The sequence below is a fragment of the Molothrus ater genome, chromosome 16, assembly GCF_012460135.2.
Source record: "Molothrus ater isolate BHLD 08-10-18 breed brown headed cowbird chromosome 16, BPBGC_Mater_1.1, whole genome shotgun sequence".
NCBI lineage: Eukaryota > Metazoa > Chordata > Aves > Passeriformes > Icteridae > Molothrus > Molothrus ater.
The window spans coordinates 7,505,355-7,523,333 of record NC_050493.2 but is presented as its reverse complement, the minus strand read 5'-3'; the positions used below and the strand labels follow the sequence as shown (position 1 = coordinate 7,523,333).

Here is a 17,979-nt window from a genome sequence, read left to right as displayed (position 1 = left end):
GCATGAACTCTCCTGCAAGCCCACTGGTAGGCAAGGCAGTGATAATTTGTTGACACAGTATCTGGCCTTGAACACCTAAATAACACCTCCTTTCTGCAAGTTCTGTCCCTAAATCCATCATTACTAAGGCTGTCATTTATGAAGCTGTGCACTTACAACTAACATTAGCAAGCACACAAGCTTTAAGAAGATGGATGTGGCACCTCCTCACTGAATGTCCCACTCCATGTGGTCTGGGGTGAGGAAATGCTCATTTTGCTCAGGGCAGCATCACAGCACCAAAACAGGGAAGGTTACCTGATCCACCTTCCCACCAATACCAGCTGCTTCTGGTAATACCTTTCAGATGGTAGAAGAAGAAAATAAGGCAAGCTGGACCTCACTCTCCTGGGCCCTTCTGTGCATCCATCAGAAATGGTAGCAGTAACATCCCTCTTTTATCCACAGACATAAAGGTCACTTATTTGATCACACCTATACATTCATTTCCAAGAATGATAATTAGAGCAGAGACCTGCAACTTTCACTAGTAACTCTAATCCTATAAGTCACAATATTCTAGCTTTAAGTGGAAGAATTTGGAGTCTTTTTATTGTCTTCTGCTTTTTCATTTAACAGCCCAGCAGTGTTAAAATCCACAGGGGTAGTACTTTCTGAAAAGAATTTTTGTATAGATAAGAGGAAGGTTTCAGTCTCCTAAAAAAATGTACAAACCCTGTCTGTTTTACAGCATGCCTAGCTGGAAATCTGTCTCTGCTAAGGGAAAAATACCTCTTGCTCTGTAATGCATTTTTTCCATCTGCCTTGAGTTATTAACAAGGCTGTAAATCTGCAGTTTGAATTAATTACAAGTGGGGTTTGTGGCTTATTTAATGAGTGCTTCTAATTAAGAAATGAAAATTCTAAACCTGCCAATCCAAGGATTCTAATGCTACTGTTACAAGGTACTTACTTTGTCCAAAAATTTTTCACATTTCTATCATGTCCAACTAGCAGCTGAGTTGCCTTTTTCTTTTTTCTAAATGCATCTCAGCCAAGAAAGGCTGTGAATTCTAATGTTTAGCCAGTCTATCATTCTCCAGGAAGGTCTAGACAATGCTAAGGAAATAAGGTTGGGAAGCTCATTTCAAAGAAGCACAGAAAATTATCTCTTAAGACAGATATCCCTTGACAGTAAATTCCATTACTTTTTCTGTACTAGGGAGGGCAGCCTAGGAAATCATGTAGTGCTGTAATCATCAGCTAAAGCAGGTCAGCCATGCCTGATCCCTGGGAAGGGGATGCACAAGCCCTCTCTCACAGACTCCTCTCTTATCTTTGTAATTTTTATCCTGTCTACAAAAGATTAAAATACATCTTTAATGACATTCCAAGAGATACCTTCATGTCAAATCTAAACATCAGCACACAGGCAGCATTTAGAAAATCAACACAGTAATAAGGACATTGCACACATGTCATAGCAAAGTCACTGTATATTCACAAGAACCACAACTATGTCATTTAATAAACTATCAATTACTGTTTGTCACAAAAAGGGGTTAACAAGCAACCCATATGGTAATCTGGTACACAGATTTTTAAGTTTAAAAGTAATTGATCTCCATAAAATATAATTTAGTTAGTGAATCTGACTTTTTAAAAATGGTTTAATTTAGAGGACTGTTTGCAAGACTGGTATTATCTATAAGAGGATTGACAAACCTTCATTTTAGAGTTAATTGTTGTTGGCTCAGCCTCCCTTTCAGCAGGTGAGGTGTCACCAGTCTGAGCAGAAAGATCCTTCTGAGAGCAGGGACTGAGCTGATCAGTCCATAGGGAAGGATTTAACAGCCAGGTCCTGCCCCTGTGGCCTGCACACAGAGCTTCCACATGAGGAGGCTCATGATGGTTTGTGATCTCTGACACCACAGTCACCTAATTAGTGATCTGAACTGTTGATGCAATTACAACAATTAGATGCACACTCAAGAATACAGTAATCATGCTTTTTAAAATGTATAATACATTTCTGTTAATTTAAGTTATATGAAAACTACAAAGTATCTCTCATGAAGTCTAAGAAAATAATTTTTTTCAAGGACCAATTTTAATTAGTTTATTTATAGATCTACTGAAACATGATTCTCTTCTTAAAAACTGTAGTCTGTTTGGATGAGTGTGCTGTAACATTCATAAACAAGTTTTATTTTGGTATAGGTGCCAAATATCATTTAGTCTAATTTGTTAGGAGTAGTTTCTTCCTCTCAGTAATTTGAAACACCTGCACATCTCTGTCCCTTTTATTAAAACAAATATCCTTTAGGTGTCCTGGCCTGACATCTTTGCTCTACTCCCACATACCAATGCCTGCTGCTGGACTGTTAATGAGGTGTCAGGTGTGGTGCATGGAGCTGCTGTTTACCTGTGCACCTTCCTGCAGAGCAGCACTGCCCAGCACACCCCCAACACTTCTGCCTGACCTTGCAGTACCATTCTTAATAGCTACTATTTTGTGAATATCTGCATAAAACAAACCAGTGGTAATAAAACAATAATGAACTGTTTTCACCTGAGGACAACACAACAGGGAAATTCCTACGACAAGAATTGTGTCTTTTAAGGAGTTGTAGCAGCATCACTCAATGCTTGGAGCAGGAATTGCCAAAAGATGGCTGAATCTCTGACTGTGTGAGGCCTCCAGCAAGTCATTAAAATGCTGCAATTTGGGCAATGAAAAAAAAATACAAGACCCCAAATTAGTGGATGTCTGTTTAGTGCATGTTTTTTTTAAATGTTTGCCTTGATCTTTGTGCTTCTCTTGTCTGTGTACACAACAAGTCTAATGATGCATCTTTAGTACCTTCTTGGCATGCTGTGGGGATTAGTTAATGACTGCACAGCTCTTTGAAGATGTTCGGGCTATTTTATTTTTAATTAATGTTTGCAAGCTACTTTGAGCTACTCTGATGAAAAGGCTTAAACAAGTACAAAATTTCAGGCAGTTATCAGTCCAACATGCAAGACAGCAAGATGAGGAAGTTGGGGTAGAGTCAGTTTTCCTCACTCAGGCTGGTATGGGCTGTGTTTTGGATTGTGCTGAACACGGGGTTGATAACACAGAGATGTTTTTGTTATTGCTGAGCAGGGATTGCACAGAGCCAAGGCCTTTTCTGCTTTTCATACTGCCAGGCTGGGGAGGACTTTGGGGGTGCCTGGGAGGGTGGGAGGAGACACAGCCAGGACAGGTGACCCCAAATGAGCAAAGGGACATTGCAGACCGTGTGACATCATGATCAGTGTGTAAAGTGGGGGACTTTGGAGTGATGGCCTCCCAAGTCACCATTACATTTGATGGGCCCCTGCTCTCCTGGGAATGGCTGAACACCTGCCTGCCTGTGGGAAGCAGGGAATTAATTGTTTTGCCTTGTTTGTGTGCATGGCTTTTGCTTTCCCTATTAAACTGTCTTTATCTAATCCCATGAGATAGTGGGGGCTGTGTGGGGCTGGGCTGCTGGCAGGAAGTGAGACTATGGGAGAAAGAAAACAGCTCCATGTATCAGGTACCTGGAATGTGTAGGTAAATAATTTTGGAAAAAAAAAAGTTATATGGTACAAGCATACTATTCTGAGAAATGGCAGCTCCCAATACACATGCTGTGGAGAAGTTTTCCATGGAAATTCTGACACATCATCAAGGAATGACTACAGTTTTATAATACAGCTTGGGGAGTTCATTCTATCTGAGGATAGGAGGATTGGCTTCATATGTTGACAACAGAATATTCTCATCTCCCCCTCCTTGTCCTACATACTCATGAGACACAGAAGTGGTAGGCAAATCCAAAATCTTTTTGCAGGAGTTTTAAAGTAGATTCCCAGTAAAATCAGCATCAAAACTCTTTAGGCCCAATTTCATTAAAAAAAAAAACCAAACCAGCCATGCAGCCATTGAGGAGTAAAGCAGATCTTTACAATCCCAATATTGCACCCTCTCAGTCATCCAGCTGGCACAGGGCTGCCACACCTCTATTTATCCAGTGTTTCTGGGGCTTGTCAGAAGGGAGTTCAATGGACAGAACATAGTTGGTTGAGTGCCCAGTGGTGGATAAGACACCTCTTCTTTCACTTGTCTTGTACACAGGGCATGAATAGATGTTCTCATGAAGAAACTTGGAACTTTCTCCAGGTTTCAGCCATATTATGGGCAAAGGATCATAGAGGATTTTTGGTAGTGATTCTCCAATTACCAAGGATTCTCTATCCCATCGTGCACCTTCCAAAAAAAGGCCTCTCACAAAAGCCCCATCTTCTGGCATTTTCTCCATTGTGTGCTCCTGTTTCATCACCTGGAATGATTAAACCATTGCTTGATTTTATCTGGAGTATACTAAACCCTGTGACAGTCTGAAATTGCTCCTTTAAATAAAATACCTTTTCATCTGAAAACTGTATTTCTTGCTGCCCTAGGACATGTTTCAAGCTGCTCAAGAAAAACAAAATTCTTCTGCATTTTTCTTACCTCAAACTCAAATCCAATGTGGTCAATTGGGATGGTGTATTTTCTGGCAAAGTTTTGTAAAACACCAGTCAAAAAAGACTGAGTGAAGAAGAATCCTGAGAGCCAAAAGACTGTGGGTGGCCCCTTGTCAACCCAATCCTGAATAAGGAGAGAAAAAACAAATGTAAGAAAAAATCCAATATATTTGTGGCTTCACTGTGCCAATTCACCAGAAAATGATGTCTTTTCAGATTCCCTCAAACAGCACAATGAGATCTAAGCCTTGATGGGACCCTCTGCATCTTTCCATCAATTTTGTTTTTCAGAGACAACAAATCATTGAAGTCAATTCTTTAGGATGGCAACAAAAATAATCACTCATTCTGAAACAACCAGAACTCAGTGCTACTGAGAAAAATTTCAGAAAGTACCATAAGCATGTTTTGTTTAATCTAGACAGTGACCTCTAAAAACAATAGAAGTGATTGAATTTGGACACTTTCATCAAAATACTTTCTTTTACAGTCTTGTAAACACCAATCTCCTAACATGAAAAAAAGGCCAAATTCTTTTCCATTCTTCACTGATCAATATCTCTTCACTGATCACTGTGAGGGCACTCACTACAGCCTACACATCAGATCTTAGCAGAGGAAATCATTCCTGTACAAAGATGTCACACATTGTCCACATAATGCAGTAGGAAAAAGCAAAACAAGGGCAAAATGTCTTCACACTACTGTAGGTTATTTGGAGTCAAGATGCTCTGATCCAGCAAACAGGAAACTCTGCCATTTCTATAAATCTCAGACACTTCTTCCTAGCTTTCTCCTCTCCTGACTTCTATGAGGTTTCACTACATCTCAGTAGCTCACTATTTAAGGTACACCCAAAATTTTAAGTAGCTTTAAGAGTGCAAGGGAAATAATGAAATGGCAAGTTAAAAATAAAATTACCTGTTCAAAATGTGTGTGAAAGTGGTGTCACATTTTATGAAACTTGAAAGATATTTACAGACACGTATATGAAATTTCATAGTGCCTGTTATGCAGTGGTTCTAAAGCATTCTCACACCCAGCTCAGTGTCCTTTCAGCAAGGAAGTCATTAAGACACCAATTCAAACTAAAATGAACCTCCTAGAAATACAAGGATAGAAACCACCAAAAGCAGCACTGGATTAGCACCAAGGGATCACACTCCCAGCTCACCCTGAGCAATAGCCCAGCTGACTGCAGTGCTGCTAATGCAGAGTGTATTTGGCCAGGAGTGTGTGTGAGCAGCTCACAGCCTGGAGCTACCCAGGGGCTGCTGGGCAAGGACTGCACTGACACACTCATCTACATCTACATCATCAACTACAACTCCCCAGACCCCTCAGGGTCAGTTGAGCAGACCTGGAAGAACTCCAAGCGACAGAGGAGATCGGACACGTAACTCCCCAGAGGCTTCAGGGATGGATAGGATTTGGCAGCCCACATGGATGGTACTTTTCCCATTAGCATGCTGTTGAAAACATCTTCAAGCTCAGAAGACATCAACACTTGGCCTTTAATGGCTTTGCCTATATTAATGAGGCTGCTCCGAACAACTTCAGTAAGCCTTGAGAGAAAACAAAGGAATTGTCATTATTTACTTCTTATTACTTGGCCAAAAACCCCTCAGTCCACCTTGAATGAAGGGTTGATAGAGGTGGTAAATATCCTGTCACAAATTCCTTATCTCACCTGTAGTTATCAAAATTCTTACTTAACTTTAGAAAATCAAACAACTGAGAGACACACACACAAATAAACTCCAACTCCAAATAAAAGACGGTGAAAACTTTCATTCTAGACAAGGGAAATCAAGTGACAAGAGCTTTAAAGCTTGAAGCACTCACTGTCATAGTGTGCTGTGAATATTGGGGCCTGGGTATCACAAAGACTAAAGTAGGCTGCTCTACCTCAGCACAACAAACCCAAATGTGATTTAAGTTCATACTCCAAGAATACAAGTACTATTGCTATATTCAGTAGTCAGCTGCAGCCTTTCAAGTCTTTTTAAAAGATTCATCCAAAGCAGAATCTAACATGTTAAGAAAAATGTATTGTAAAAGGCACCAATGAACACAAGCATATTTCAGTTTAAGAAGTACTACACTAAACACTGAGCCATACCTGTTAAATCGAATTAGTTCTTGCCTAAGAACTGTGTTCATGGACTCTTCATAAAGTACTGGGTATGCCTTCATCACTTCTTCCATATCAAAGCTAGTTGGTAGTTTGGATAGGATGTCCTGTGCCAAATCTTCAACAACTTCCTGAAGTCACAAGTTTGCAGTGAATAACAAATATTCCTTTTTTCCCTCCTATTTTTATTCAATAAATTCCATAAACCACTATAGATTTAATTTTTTTTTCTGTATAACCACATAGGTATTTTAGTCCATTTTCCTAAAGATACAGTGCTTTTATGCTCTTACTCACTTTGAGCATCATCCTATCTGTCTCTGCATGTGCCTGCTTGCTCCTTTCTTCTCAATAGTTTTAAATTTGTTAGTAATTTTTAATTTGCAACAAGGTTTTCTAAGGAGACATGCAGGAGAGCAGACAAGCACAATCCTATTTCTGCCACAGTGAAGGACAAGACAAAGCATGCAGCATGAGCAAAATAAGGGGAAGACCCTATGAATAACCCAGCCACAAGAGAAGCTTTACTTACAGAATATTAGACATCAGAGAATATGATCACTAGACAACTCTGCAGGAAATGAGGCTCCATCAATTCCACTTTTCAAGAATTCACTTGTGTATAAAATATAGGATGTCAAATCTGAGAGGCTTGAAAGGTTATTTATCCATATCCCAAAGGGGCATGGATTGGGCCTGAGTAAACTGAGCTGCCAGGACTTGTGGTATTAATCTATTTGAATGCAAAGTCATGAAGGTATCTTCCATCTTTAAAGGTGCTATGCCAAATCCATCTGCTTCTCTACAGGGACATTCACATCTACTCCCAGAGCTACAGACATGAGATGAGAGGTGTTGGATTACTCTGAGGCCTAGGACATGCCAGGAAAGGGCCTTTCCAGAGTGCAAATTGATCTTCCTTCCCCACTTACCTGAGGGGACTTGCCAGCTCCTCCTGCTTCTCTAGGCAAAGTCAGGAGCACTGCATGGAAAAGCTGGTTGGTCTCCTGGTTATCCTTGGTGATGTCTGCATTTTCATGAAGCCCAAACACTTCAGGGTGTGTTGTAATTGGCAAACTTCGTATGTACTCAATGTAGGACTGTAAAACAAACGTTCAGATACCAGACATCATATACTGTGATAGACATAAGTGATCCAACTGGGACAGAACCTTCCCATTTACAACTAAAGATGGTAGTTCCCTGTTAAACACATCCAGGAATTGACTGACTCTCCACAGAGATAAATATAAAAGTTCTGAGAGATTCAAAAACTCACGGAGGAGTTGTTATTACCACCCTCATGTAAGTGGCAAGAGAAAGGAAAGCACATTAGAAATATCCAAGGAGTGCTGGTAGGAGTCACAGAAGGATGCTGGATGTGTCATCTCTACGACTGTGGGATCTGAGCACATTCATTATCTCTGTGCAGCTGTTAGAAGGCAAAAAGAGAATGGAAATTGAGTACACACATGCCATTCCACCTCTTCCTCCTGATTGCTGCTTTCAGGGTCAGACTGGTTGCAAGAAAGTGCAGAAGTACCATGTGAATTCCTGCAGCCTGACTCCTGTTGGCCTTCTAGAACTGTATTGGAAACCTGCACAGGGGTGGCTTCTCTCTTCATCAACAAATGCCAGAGTATTGGATGATCTCTACATCCCCATTGGGGTACGGTGGACATTAAGTACCAGATTCATATTTCATACACAAGATACATTCTGGCATGGCTTTATCATATTATGGGGTGTATTTTCTATTTGTCATATTCAGCATTATCCAAGCACAGGGTAGGTAAGTTCCTCCCCAATAATTCAGAGAACTCACACTTGTTGTCCCTCACCTCATAGGGGCCATGTGGTGGTATGTAGTAGTCACCCCCAGCTGACAGCATGTACTTCTCCTGCTCTATGTCCTTGTTGTAGACTGTGGAAAGAAGGGACAGGAGAAGACGCCTGTCTTTATCATCTGTCACTCTGCCTCCATAGTTACACTCCCCTGGAAAAAGACAAAGAAAACCAGGACAAAAAAACTGAATTAATGAACAAATAAAAAATGTTTTGCAACAATGTGAAACTCTAGTAAATTGAAGCTTCAAAGCTCCAGATCTTCCAAAGTCTTTAGGTTTTATACTTCAATTGATTCAATGAAAATTAGACACTTGAACATCTATGAGCAAAATTTATGTGTATTGATGATGAAAGGTTTAAGGAACACTATCAGTTGGTCTGAGAAACTGCTACTCATGTCCCAAAATTCTTTTTTCATAAAGCTAATCATAATATTAACAAAAATCAAGAATGACAAGGGTGACAAAGCAGGTGCCAAAAAGCAGCTTGTCTCCCTGGAGAGAGAGAACAGAATAGCCACAGCAGCTGAGTTATTTACACACATCAACACCTCCTGCTTTAAACCCCTGAGTGTTTCCACATCCTCTGGTGAAGCCCCAAGGCTTCCTGTGTCAGTCTCACACTGATCAGCAAAGGTGAACCAGAGGCTCATGGTTTTATGGTTTTACTTGATGAGCATGAAGCAAAGACCAGGAGGTTTGCAGGGCCATCAGTAATTGTAGCCATATACAAGTCAAAACAACAGTGACATCTGAGGGTTTGGGATCCAACTCCAGTTGCAGTCCAACTCCAACATCCATCCAATGACAACCACATTGTTTGTGGAAGGCCAGTAAAACCACTCAATTTGTTGAGAACTCACCAGTTGATCAGTGTATCAGCTCAAAGTGCTCAGCAAAGTCAACAAACGCATGTGAGAGGATGTAATGTCTGTACCTGTTAGATACGTCAGAGCTTCAAATGGGATTTCTTCATATTCATTCAGGAACATCTGGATCTGTTGCATGCTGATCCTGAGGTCAGACTCGTTGAATTCATATGGAATATTCCAACCTGTTCAATTCAGAAGGGATACACAGGGCAGTGGTGCAATGTACTGACAGCTGGGCTCAGGAAACGCTGGTGTTGGTACTGCACGGCTCCTACAGAGCTGGAGATACAACTGCCAGATAGTCTAGAAGCAGCCTGGAACATACCAGGCTGTTTATTAAGCATAAGCTAATTTGGCATCACAATATCCTGAAAATTGTATTTTACCTGCTTGGTACTTTAAGCTAATCTGTTGCTATCTGGACACAATGAGAACAGGAGTTTTTAATTCATTTACTGATTTCAATTTTTAATCTGGCCATCTATTAATACTGTTTGCAGATGACAGTGACAGTAGTACTGTTTGCAGATTCACAGTAACAGTACAACAAAACAAGCAAGCAAGCAGACAAACAAACAGGAACATACTCCAGAAGAAAGAATCCTTCAGAAAACCTAAATCCTTAGTGCAAACCAAAAATAGGGCTATTGATGCAACTATCCCTCTTCACCCAGAGAGTTGGTCACATTAGCAGTAGATGTTACATTAGAAAATGGCCTCTAGAAAATTCAGTTTTACTCTAAAGAAATGAATCAGTGTCTTCATACTGGAAGTTTAGTGCTGTTTTAAACAGCTGACTATTGAAATAATGACAGTGGCTCTCAATCAAAATTTAGTATTTCCTAACAGCAACCTGTTACGAGGAAGAGAGACTCAGTTGAACAGAAGACTGAGAACTTCATTTACACAAGGGCAGAGCATAAATTTTATATAATTATAAAAATGGATTCTCTAAGTCCATACATTTCTATGCTATACAGAAATTCTATAGTTTCCTACATATTTGAAGATTACAGAAAAAGCTGAAGCACAAATCCTATGAATACATCTTTTCATTGCTGTGTTATAAACAACACACTGCAGCTACATAGATTTGTTTCACACCAAGTAAATACATGCACTAGGTTTGATAAAATAAAGTATGCACATAAGTAACAAAAGCAGAATAGAAGGCATAGTTTTAATTATAAAAATTTAAAACAGATCTGAATTTGATTGTTACTAAGAACCATAGTAATAATTTAATAATTTAGTAAGCTATAATTTCATGTAACTACTGTATAATATATTAATTTGGAAAAATAGTAGTTTCTAGTCTTCCCCAGGGTAATACTTTTAATAGTTTCAAAAGTAGCTTTGGCTGAATAAGAATCCCTGCAAATAACAGCTTATAGACTTTATGATGTTCTGTGCAATGCAGATTGCACTCTTGTAATAGTGTTAACAGTATTACAATTAACAGTACTGCCTTTTTACAGAGAGACTCCAGCAATGCATTTCAAAAGCACAAATCTTTTTTTCGAAATTAAGTGCAAAATAATCTAAAACTTACCCAGTGGGCCAAAGTTTCTCCTTTCCTGCACAACAGCATGAAAAAAACAAAGACCAAAAAGCAGTTTTTGCCACATTTTTGGCTTTTGGCAGCTTTTAAAAAACACAGGGTCGGAGATGGGATCGTTCAGGTATGAGCGAAGGAGGTTCACTCTGACACCTTTTGGAGGCTCATTTGTCATTTTGATGCCATTCTGGAGGATACTAACAGGAAACTTTTCTGATGGATAACTAGTTAACCACAACCTAAAAAGAAGTTTGACCAGCACATTATTAAAAAATCTTATAACAGTAAGAGTAGTAGTAATAATAATAATAATTTTAAAATCAATAATATATTCCTGCATCTTGTTCTTTAGAAGACTAAGTTTTACTACTTGCTTAACTATAAAGATAACATCTAAATTTGGTCTAAAATGCAGGCATAAAGTAGATTATATTGGACAGGTAGAAAAGATGACCTCTTAATTATGGATCTTTATTTTACCACTGCACGTAAATTATATGAATATCATCCTCAGGCATTCTTACAGAAGTATTTTAATTTCTTTTTAGTAGTGTCTTCAGCAAACAGAAAATGCTCACATTAAAAAGTGCAAAATACTAGAACTCCTACCTGAACTTATCATTGGTATTCTCAGGCACTATAACTTCCTCGCAGATTTTTTCCAAGGCAGGCATCCAGCTGGTTGCAAGATGGCAGTTTTGTAACACTACCCAGGTTCCATCAGTAATAGCCTGGTAAATCATTTTTTCTGCTATTGGGCCCTGGCCCTGGCCCAGTGAAACTGTTTGAACACTTGAGCTTCCCATACTAACATCATCAGCAAATTTTAGCAAACCTGTGATGGCAAGTTTTATACATGCAAAAAAAATACACAGTCTATTAGAAAGTAGAATATGTTATATTAATCGTTTTTATAATGTAATTAAAGGGAGAAAAATCAACAAATATTTTACTCAATTAAAAAAAAAAAGAAAACACCAAAAAAACCCCACCTCAACAACCCAGAAGTAGTATCATGTGCCGTATCAGTCGCCGTGTCTCTGAGACATATACTAAAATTTAGGGGTATAAGGTATTAATTAAAAATAAACAAAACAAAACAACCCAAAAACTAGCCAGGTTAAATGGCTGATCTCTTCTTTGGCCCCAGGTGTTCAGTTCCAGGCTGCACAACAGCCCTCAACTCTTTCTATTGGATGGGTACAATTGTTTTGGGGGTTGAGCTGCAAACTGGATCTTTACATCTGGCTAAAAATAGACCTTCAGCTTTGCTATCAAAATCAGTACTTTCTGGAAATACATCCTTATGGTATGGCTCCATATTACAATTCTTTTGGCAGAAAACCAGATTTAAAAATAATCTGGGTGGTAATACTTTAAAGGACATTCAAGAAATGTGTTTTTAAGTGTGGCCTATACAGCATTTAATTAGTAACTGAGAGGGAGGAAACTTACTGCAGGAGGGGTTGCAATAAAGACTGGGGCAAACCTCCAACACCCACTGAAAGAACTGTAATGCAGGTACAAATTATAAACTGGTCTGAATGCTTCAATCTGTTAGATTCCCAAATTGCTGCTCAGAGACCGAGACATTTCATCACCACTACTTTCCCTCCACCCCCTAACAATTTTACTACTGTTGTTTATATATGGGCAGATGCCAGTGTTTGATATTCCATCACTGCTGTATTGTACTTTAAGGACATTTAAAGATCAAATGAGGGAGCTTACACTATTAACTGTTTAGTCAGACTCAGTGACATTTAACCAGACAAAAAAGGATTTTTTTAATACCAATCTCACCTGCCATAGGATCAGCACCAGGTGATAATATAAAAATCAAAGGGGCACAACAATTTGAGTCACTGTAACTTCTTCCAAGATCAAATGTAGGTGGTTCAATGAATGTTCTTCCCATGTTTTCCACGATGAAGATCTGCACTGCCGGGACAATTTTGTCAGGTCGCAAACACCTGAGAATAGCCATGCGATCTAACCCCGTCAGTGAGTTCCAGTCATCTGGGAAGGCTTCCTCATGGGGCCTGACAGAGTCATAGATTGGCTTCCACTTGGAAGAATTGTCTCTGACATGTTCCATTAGTCCCTGCAGATTGGTCAGGCAAGATGCACGAACGAGCTCGGCCCATGATTTGTTAGACAGCCAGTCTGGAGCTGGATTGGGGTAAGGATTATCAAGAGCAACACCTCCTGTCAGGAGGAAACGCCAAACTGCATCATCTATCTGGCCTTTTCCCTTCATAATGCCTACTGTTAGAAGGAAGGAGAACAACAGCTTGTCCTTTTCAAACAGTGAACGACAGACATTGTTGTAGATGCTCACTGTGAAATGGTCAGTTATGTTTTTAATTCTCTCCTGTAAACGTCCACTCTTAACGCTCTTAGCAATAGATTGAACATACAAGTTAATGAACCAAATCAATGAATACTGGTACATAGGTTCAATGTTAGCCAGATCAGAGATGCAAAAGAAGACAACAGCTGAATGAACAGCAACTGGCTTATATCCCATTCGAGTAGAATCTATTTCCTTCTCAGTTACAGAGGCAATTTGTTGCTTTTCAGAGATTTCTGCAGATAACTCCTTGGATGAAGACAAAATATTAATTGCTGTTTCATCCTCTAAGATGTTTCCTTCTGAATGGGAAAGGACCTCCAGAATTTTATCTTCTAATTCCTTTAGTTGTTTCTTATTGGCTGCACTTTCTAGAATGAGTTGGTTTTTCTTTTCTTCTAGTTCAGGCTTTTCCTTTGCAGCTACAATTCCAAGAAGCTGGTCCTGAAGACCCAAAGGTGTAATCATGAAATTAAGTAGACAAACTTTCACAGCCACTTCAGGATAATAATGAGGATTTCTTAAGTGGGTTGTCATGTAAAACCTGAAGTCTCTTGAATATTCAATGATATTTTCCCCTAATTTCATGTATTCTACTCCTTGTTGTTTGAATGTTTGCTTTAATAAAATAGGTTCTAAGAAAGCATCTAATTCTTCACCAATATTTTCTAGCAAGACTGGTGTCCCAAGCTGAAGAGCAGTTTCTAATGTCCTCACATAATGTGTGTCAGAGAATTTGATAACTGACAGCTTGTTAGTTTTCTCCATATTTTTTATCCACTTGTTAGCTTGCCTTTGAGGATCTATCATTAAAGCCCATCTTCTTGAGTTAGAAACAATTACACCATTGTCAATGGAAAAAGAATCAACTGGCAGTCCAGCAATCTGCCACGCACGGATTTTGACTGGATCCCCTAATGTATTACTTAAGCTGAAATCACTGGAGCACGGAATGTTCTTTTCAATGCACAGGTCCTGCCACTGCTTTTGACATTGTAGGCGATAATCAACAGTAAAGGCTCCCAAATAAGCCACAGTTCCCGATGACAACAGCACATCCCCTACTAGGTCTATGTACTGAATTCCTAACAACCGTGCAGCTTCTGTCCACCTGTCCTTCTCTCCACCCAGACCACTGATCAGCTGCTCAGCTCTCACAAGCTTTTGTGAACAACGTTCAATATTATTCTCTAACTCTATCTTTTTGTTATTCATTTCATCAAACTCATCTTGCAAAGCTTGGAGGCGATCAACAACCTCCTTGAGTTCTGCTTGTTTCACCTGCAGCTTCTGCATTTGAACGTCCAGGATGGCTTCAGCCTCTTGCAGGCGCTCGCGCTTTGGGGCCACCACTTTCTGCACACGGTCATAGACCTCCATGGCTCGCACCCACTTGCAGAGGCCTTCACAGGCAGATGAGACATTTTTTACAACCTCTGGCTGAAAATCTGGGTGATTCATAAACTTTTCTCTGATTTTCTTCATTATAGGAGGAGGAATGTTATCCTTGTCGTATGTCTTTAGTCTGTCAAGGAACTTAATATCTGAAAGAAGTTTCTTGGCTGGCCCCCAGAAGTCTTCAATCATTTTACCTATATTGCAAATGAGACTAAAATCAGGCTCAATACAGGCATGTTCAAACTGAAAAAAATACTTTGAAACATCGTATGAAGAATTAACATCAATGATATGGCAATGGAGTTTTACTATGCAAAGACTATTAAATAGTTTGGGAAAATCAATACCTAAAGGAATTAATACAAGACCTTCAGCATCACTAACCAATGTCATGTTTATTAACTGCATTATTAATTCTAAATCAACCAAGCACATTAAGGGAAACAAATTACTATACAGCCTTTCTTAGCATCATCTATTAGATAAATCAGTAACTGTAGAACTATTCCTTCTTAATCTAGATAAAATCATTTTGGATGAAAGGCATTTGTATAATTCTTATTTGTAATTCGGAAGGGTTGAACTGTATAGGTATAGGTAGAAGAAGGGTGCAACTGTATAGGTATAAGGTAGAGGAAAGAAAAGGGACTCTTTTCTACCTTGCAAATCCTGTGCAATCCCACAATAGCAACATTAAACCACACAGAAAAATCTTGTTAGAATAATCACCTATGGCAGAGGTATAACTAGAATTCCCTCTCCCAGCACAACAGATAGTTTGGAAGCAGGGATTACAAGGGGAAACATGGGCAGATGGTGCACAGCACACCTCCAGCACCCACAGTTCCTCAAGGCAATGCAAATCTCAAGGCTGGGTCAAAGCAGGTTGAAGAGATGACTTTGTGCTGGTGTCTGGGATCATATTTACAAAGCTTGTACAACAGTGTCAGGCAAGGGCACTATGCTAGCATGCCAAAAGCAGCTCTCCACTACTCAGTGTACTTGTCACTGCCAGCAAAATGCACCTCCAGTGCACACAGCTGCATTCATGCCAGAAGAACCTCACCAGCACACCACAGCAGCACCCACCCATTCCTGGGGCAGGAATAACAAAAGCTGTGTCATTACCGCTGCCACTGGGGTCGGGTTTCCTCTCTGCTTTAACTGCCCTCATGACACAGATACTCTCCATGACAAGCTTGACAGGACCAGGTGGATTCTGCATGGACTTCACAAGAGTAATGTCAGAAGGATTCAGGGTGTTTAGAGCTGCCTCTGCTGCCTCCAGAGCTGGCATAGCCTCTGCAAGGTCTGCTTCACATTCGTCCTGTGAAGACATTGGGCAGAAAGCTCTAAAAACCTTCAGCCAGTACCAGGCCTGCAGCCTGATCACCCCACTAGAGCACAGCCTCACAGAACCTTCTCTCTTCTTCAATACCCATTAACCAGACTCTTCACAACATTGTGTTTCTAGGAGAGAAAACTGCTTGCACAATTTGACTGCACAGTTTAAAGAGGGAAGGTTTGTAGATAAATTAGTAACTTCCATAAACTGAACTGATAGTTGAAAAAGTCAGACAAGCTTTCAAGATCGAAGTCTCTCTGGTTTAGCAATGAGAATTAAAATAAATACTAGATACAGTAGATACAGTTGTTCTTATTTAAATTTTACAGTGCTGATCAGGTGAAAAATGGATACTGTATAGCTTAAATTCTTTATCATATACTCTGATCTCAGCAATAATCCATATTAAATATCACTGACATTTACAACTAGTTACAGAAAAAATATTGAGGAATCTTGAGGCTTCCCACAGGAAATTCTGTGTTACAGACATCTGGCTGTGGCATTACCTCTAAAGTTATTCCTAATAGGACTACATGCAGCATATGCCAAATTAACTCAGCTAACTCTAAATTAACTGTCTTTGGGTCTGGAAACAGTTAAACTCATTATTCAATCTGCTGAAAATGAGAATATATTAGTAGAGAAATAAGAGCTATAGAGCTTTTGGAACGTGAACTGGAAAGGGAAGCTATGCAGGACTGTGAGATGCAGTCAGACTCCAAACAGCCTGAATTTACTGTTTCTATTAGGAGTGTCATTCATCATCTGCAATTTTGTTACTTTAAGAGCTCGGCTCACCCCATTAACACATCATCACATTATCACAGCTCCCATTTACTTGGAACCCATCCTGCTCCAGGCTCAAGCCCTTGTGCTCTACCTTAATACCCTGGGCAACAGCGGCTGCATCATTGGCCTCTTTTTCATCTGCTGACACTATTGCCTTTTTTGCATCTACTTCAGCTGTTTCCTTTTCAATCTTCACCATCATTTTATCTGTTTCTGCAGATGTTTTAATCAGTTCAGGCTGAAGGTCAGTCAGCTCTTTCTGCATGTCTGCAACCTGATGAATACAACAAGAAATCAAGAAGAAATCTGTGCAAACATTGCATGCATTTCGCATCTTGATGTCTTAGGAATAAAGATAGGAAACCCCTATAGTAATACAATCTAAAAAGGACATTTGATCTAAAGAATTAGTTCTCTAGTTTATTTTTGCTATGAGCTGTTTCATTTAATTGATTAGATTTTGAAAGGTATATTTATCATCATCTATGCAATACACTTTCTTTTTTAAGATTTTAAGAAAATAATTAAATTTATAATATTTATTCCTTCAACATTTAATGAGTACCTTCATTTTAATTTTGTTTTCTATTAAGAACTATAATCCAAATGTAGAAATCACAGTTTCTTCAACTTACTAAGCAGAAACCTAACTTTCCCTGCAGGCTTTCTACAGAAAGCTATCAATAGAATCATGAATATAGTGAAGAACAAATTAATAAATTTTATTTTTGTAAGTTTCAACCACACAGACCCCACACTGAAGTGTGCCTATGGCACATATTCAGCATCTTCATCTGAAACTTACTTGTGAAGATGCAAATTCAAGCTTTTCAAGTCCCATAAGATAACGAGTCCTCATCATGTCAACTTCCTCCCTTTTTCTGTTCAGCAAGGACTTGAAGGTGAGAATCAGCTCCACGTAGGAAGTTGGTGTCACGTAGTTGTGTCTGCGCAGTGTCGCGTAGTAGCCAACAGAAAGGTCTCTCACACTTTCTTGGAAATATTTGCACACTGACACAACCCTAGGGGAAATTTTACCACATTACTTTGAAAATACAGTCTGTCTTTAGGTCAATTCTCAAAAAATTACTCTAAGCTTATGAAGTCATATTAGTGTTAGGGAAGGCAGAAATGTATTTTCCCCATTATTAGAAATATTATGGGC

General features: G+C 39.4%; 1 protein-coding gene across 1 annotated transcript in view; it reads right to left on the bottom strand.

The window, feature by feature from the left end:
- Positions 1-1,457: 1,457 nt before the first annotated feature.
- The window catches only part of DNAH3 (dynein axonemal heavy chain 3), a 54,866-nt gene continuing 38,344 nt past the window's right edge, over positions 1,458-17,979 (bottom strand). Inside the window, exons 49-61 of the mRNA XM_054516499.1 lie at positions 17,620-17,836; positions 16,906-17,088; positions 15,806-16,004; positions 12,730-14,871; positions 11,536-11,761; positions 10,921-11,165; positions 9,434-9,550; positions 8,491-8,645; positions 7,582-7,749; positions 6,638-6,780; positions 5,876-6,080; positions 4,502-4,639; positions 1,458-4,328 (exon numbers count right to left, since the gene is read on the bottom strand). Of these exons, the coding sequence (XP_054372474.1) occupies positions 3,975-4,328; positions 4,502-4,639; positions 5,876-6,080; positions 6,638-6,780; positions 7,582-7,749; positions 8,491-8,645; positions 9,434-9,550; positions 10,921-11,165; positions 11,536-11,761; positions 12,730-14,871; positions 15,806-16,004; positions 16,906-17,088; positions 17,620-17,836 (4,492 nt within the window). The 3' untranslated portion in view covers positions 1,458-3,974. The remainder of the gene's footprint in view (positions 4,329-4,501; positions 4,640-5,875; positions 6,081-6,637; positions 6,781-7,581; positions 7,750-8,490; positions 8,646-9,433; positions 9,551-10,920; positions 11,166-11,535; positions 11,762-12,729; positions 14,872-15,805; positions 16,005-16,905; positions 17,089-17,619; positions 17,837-17,979) is intronic.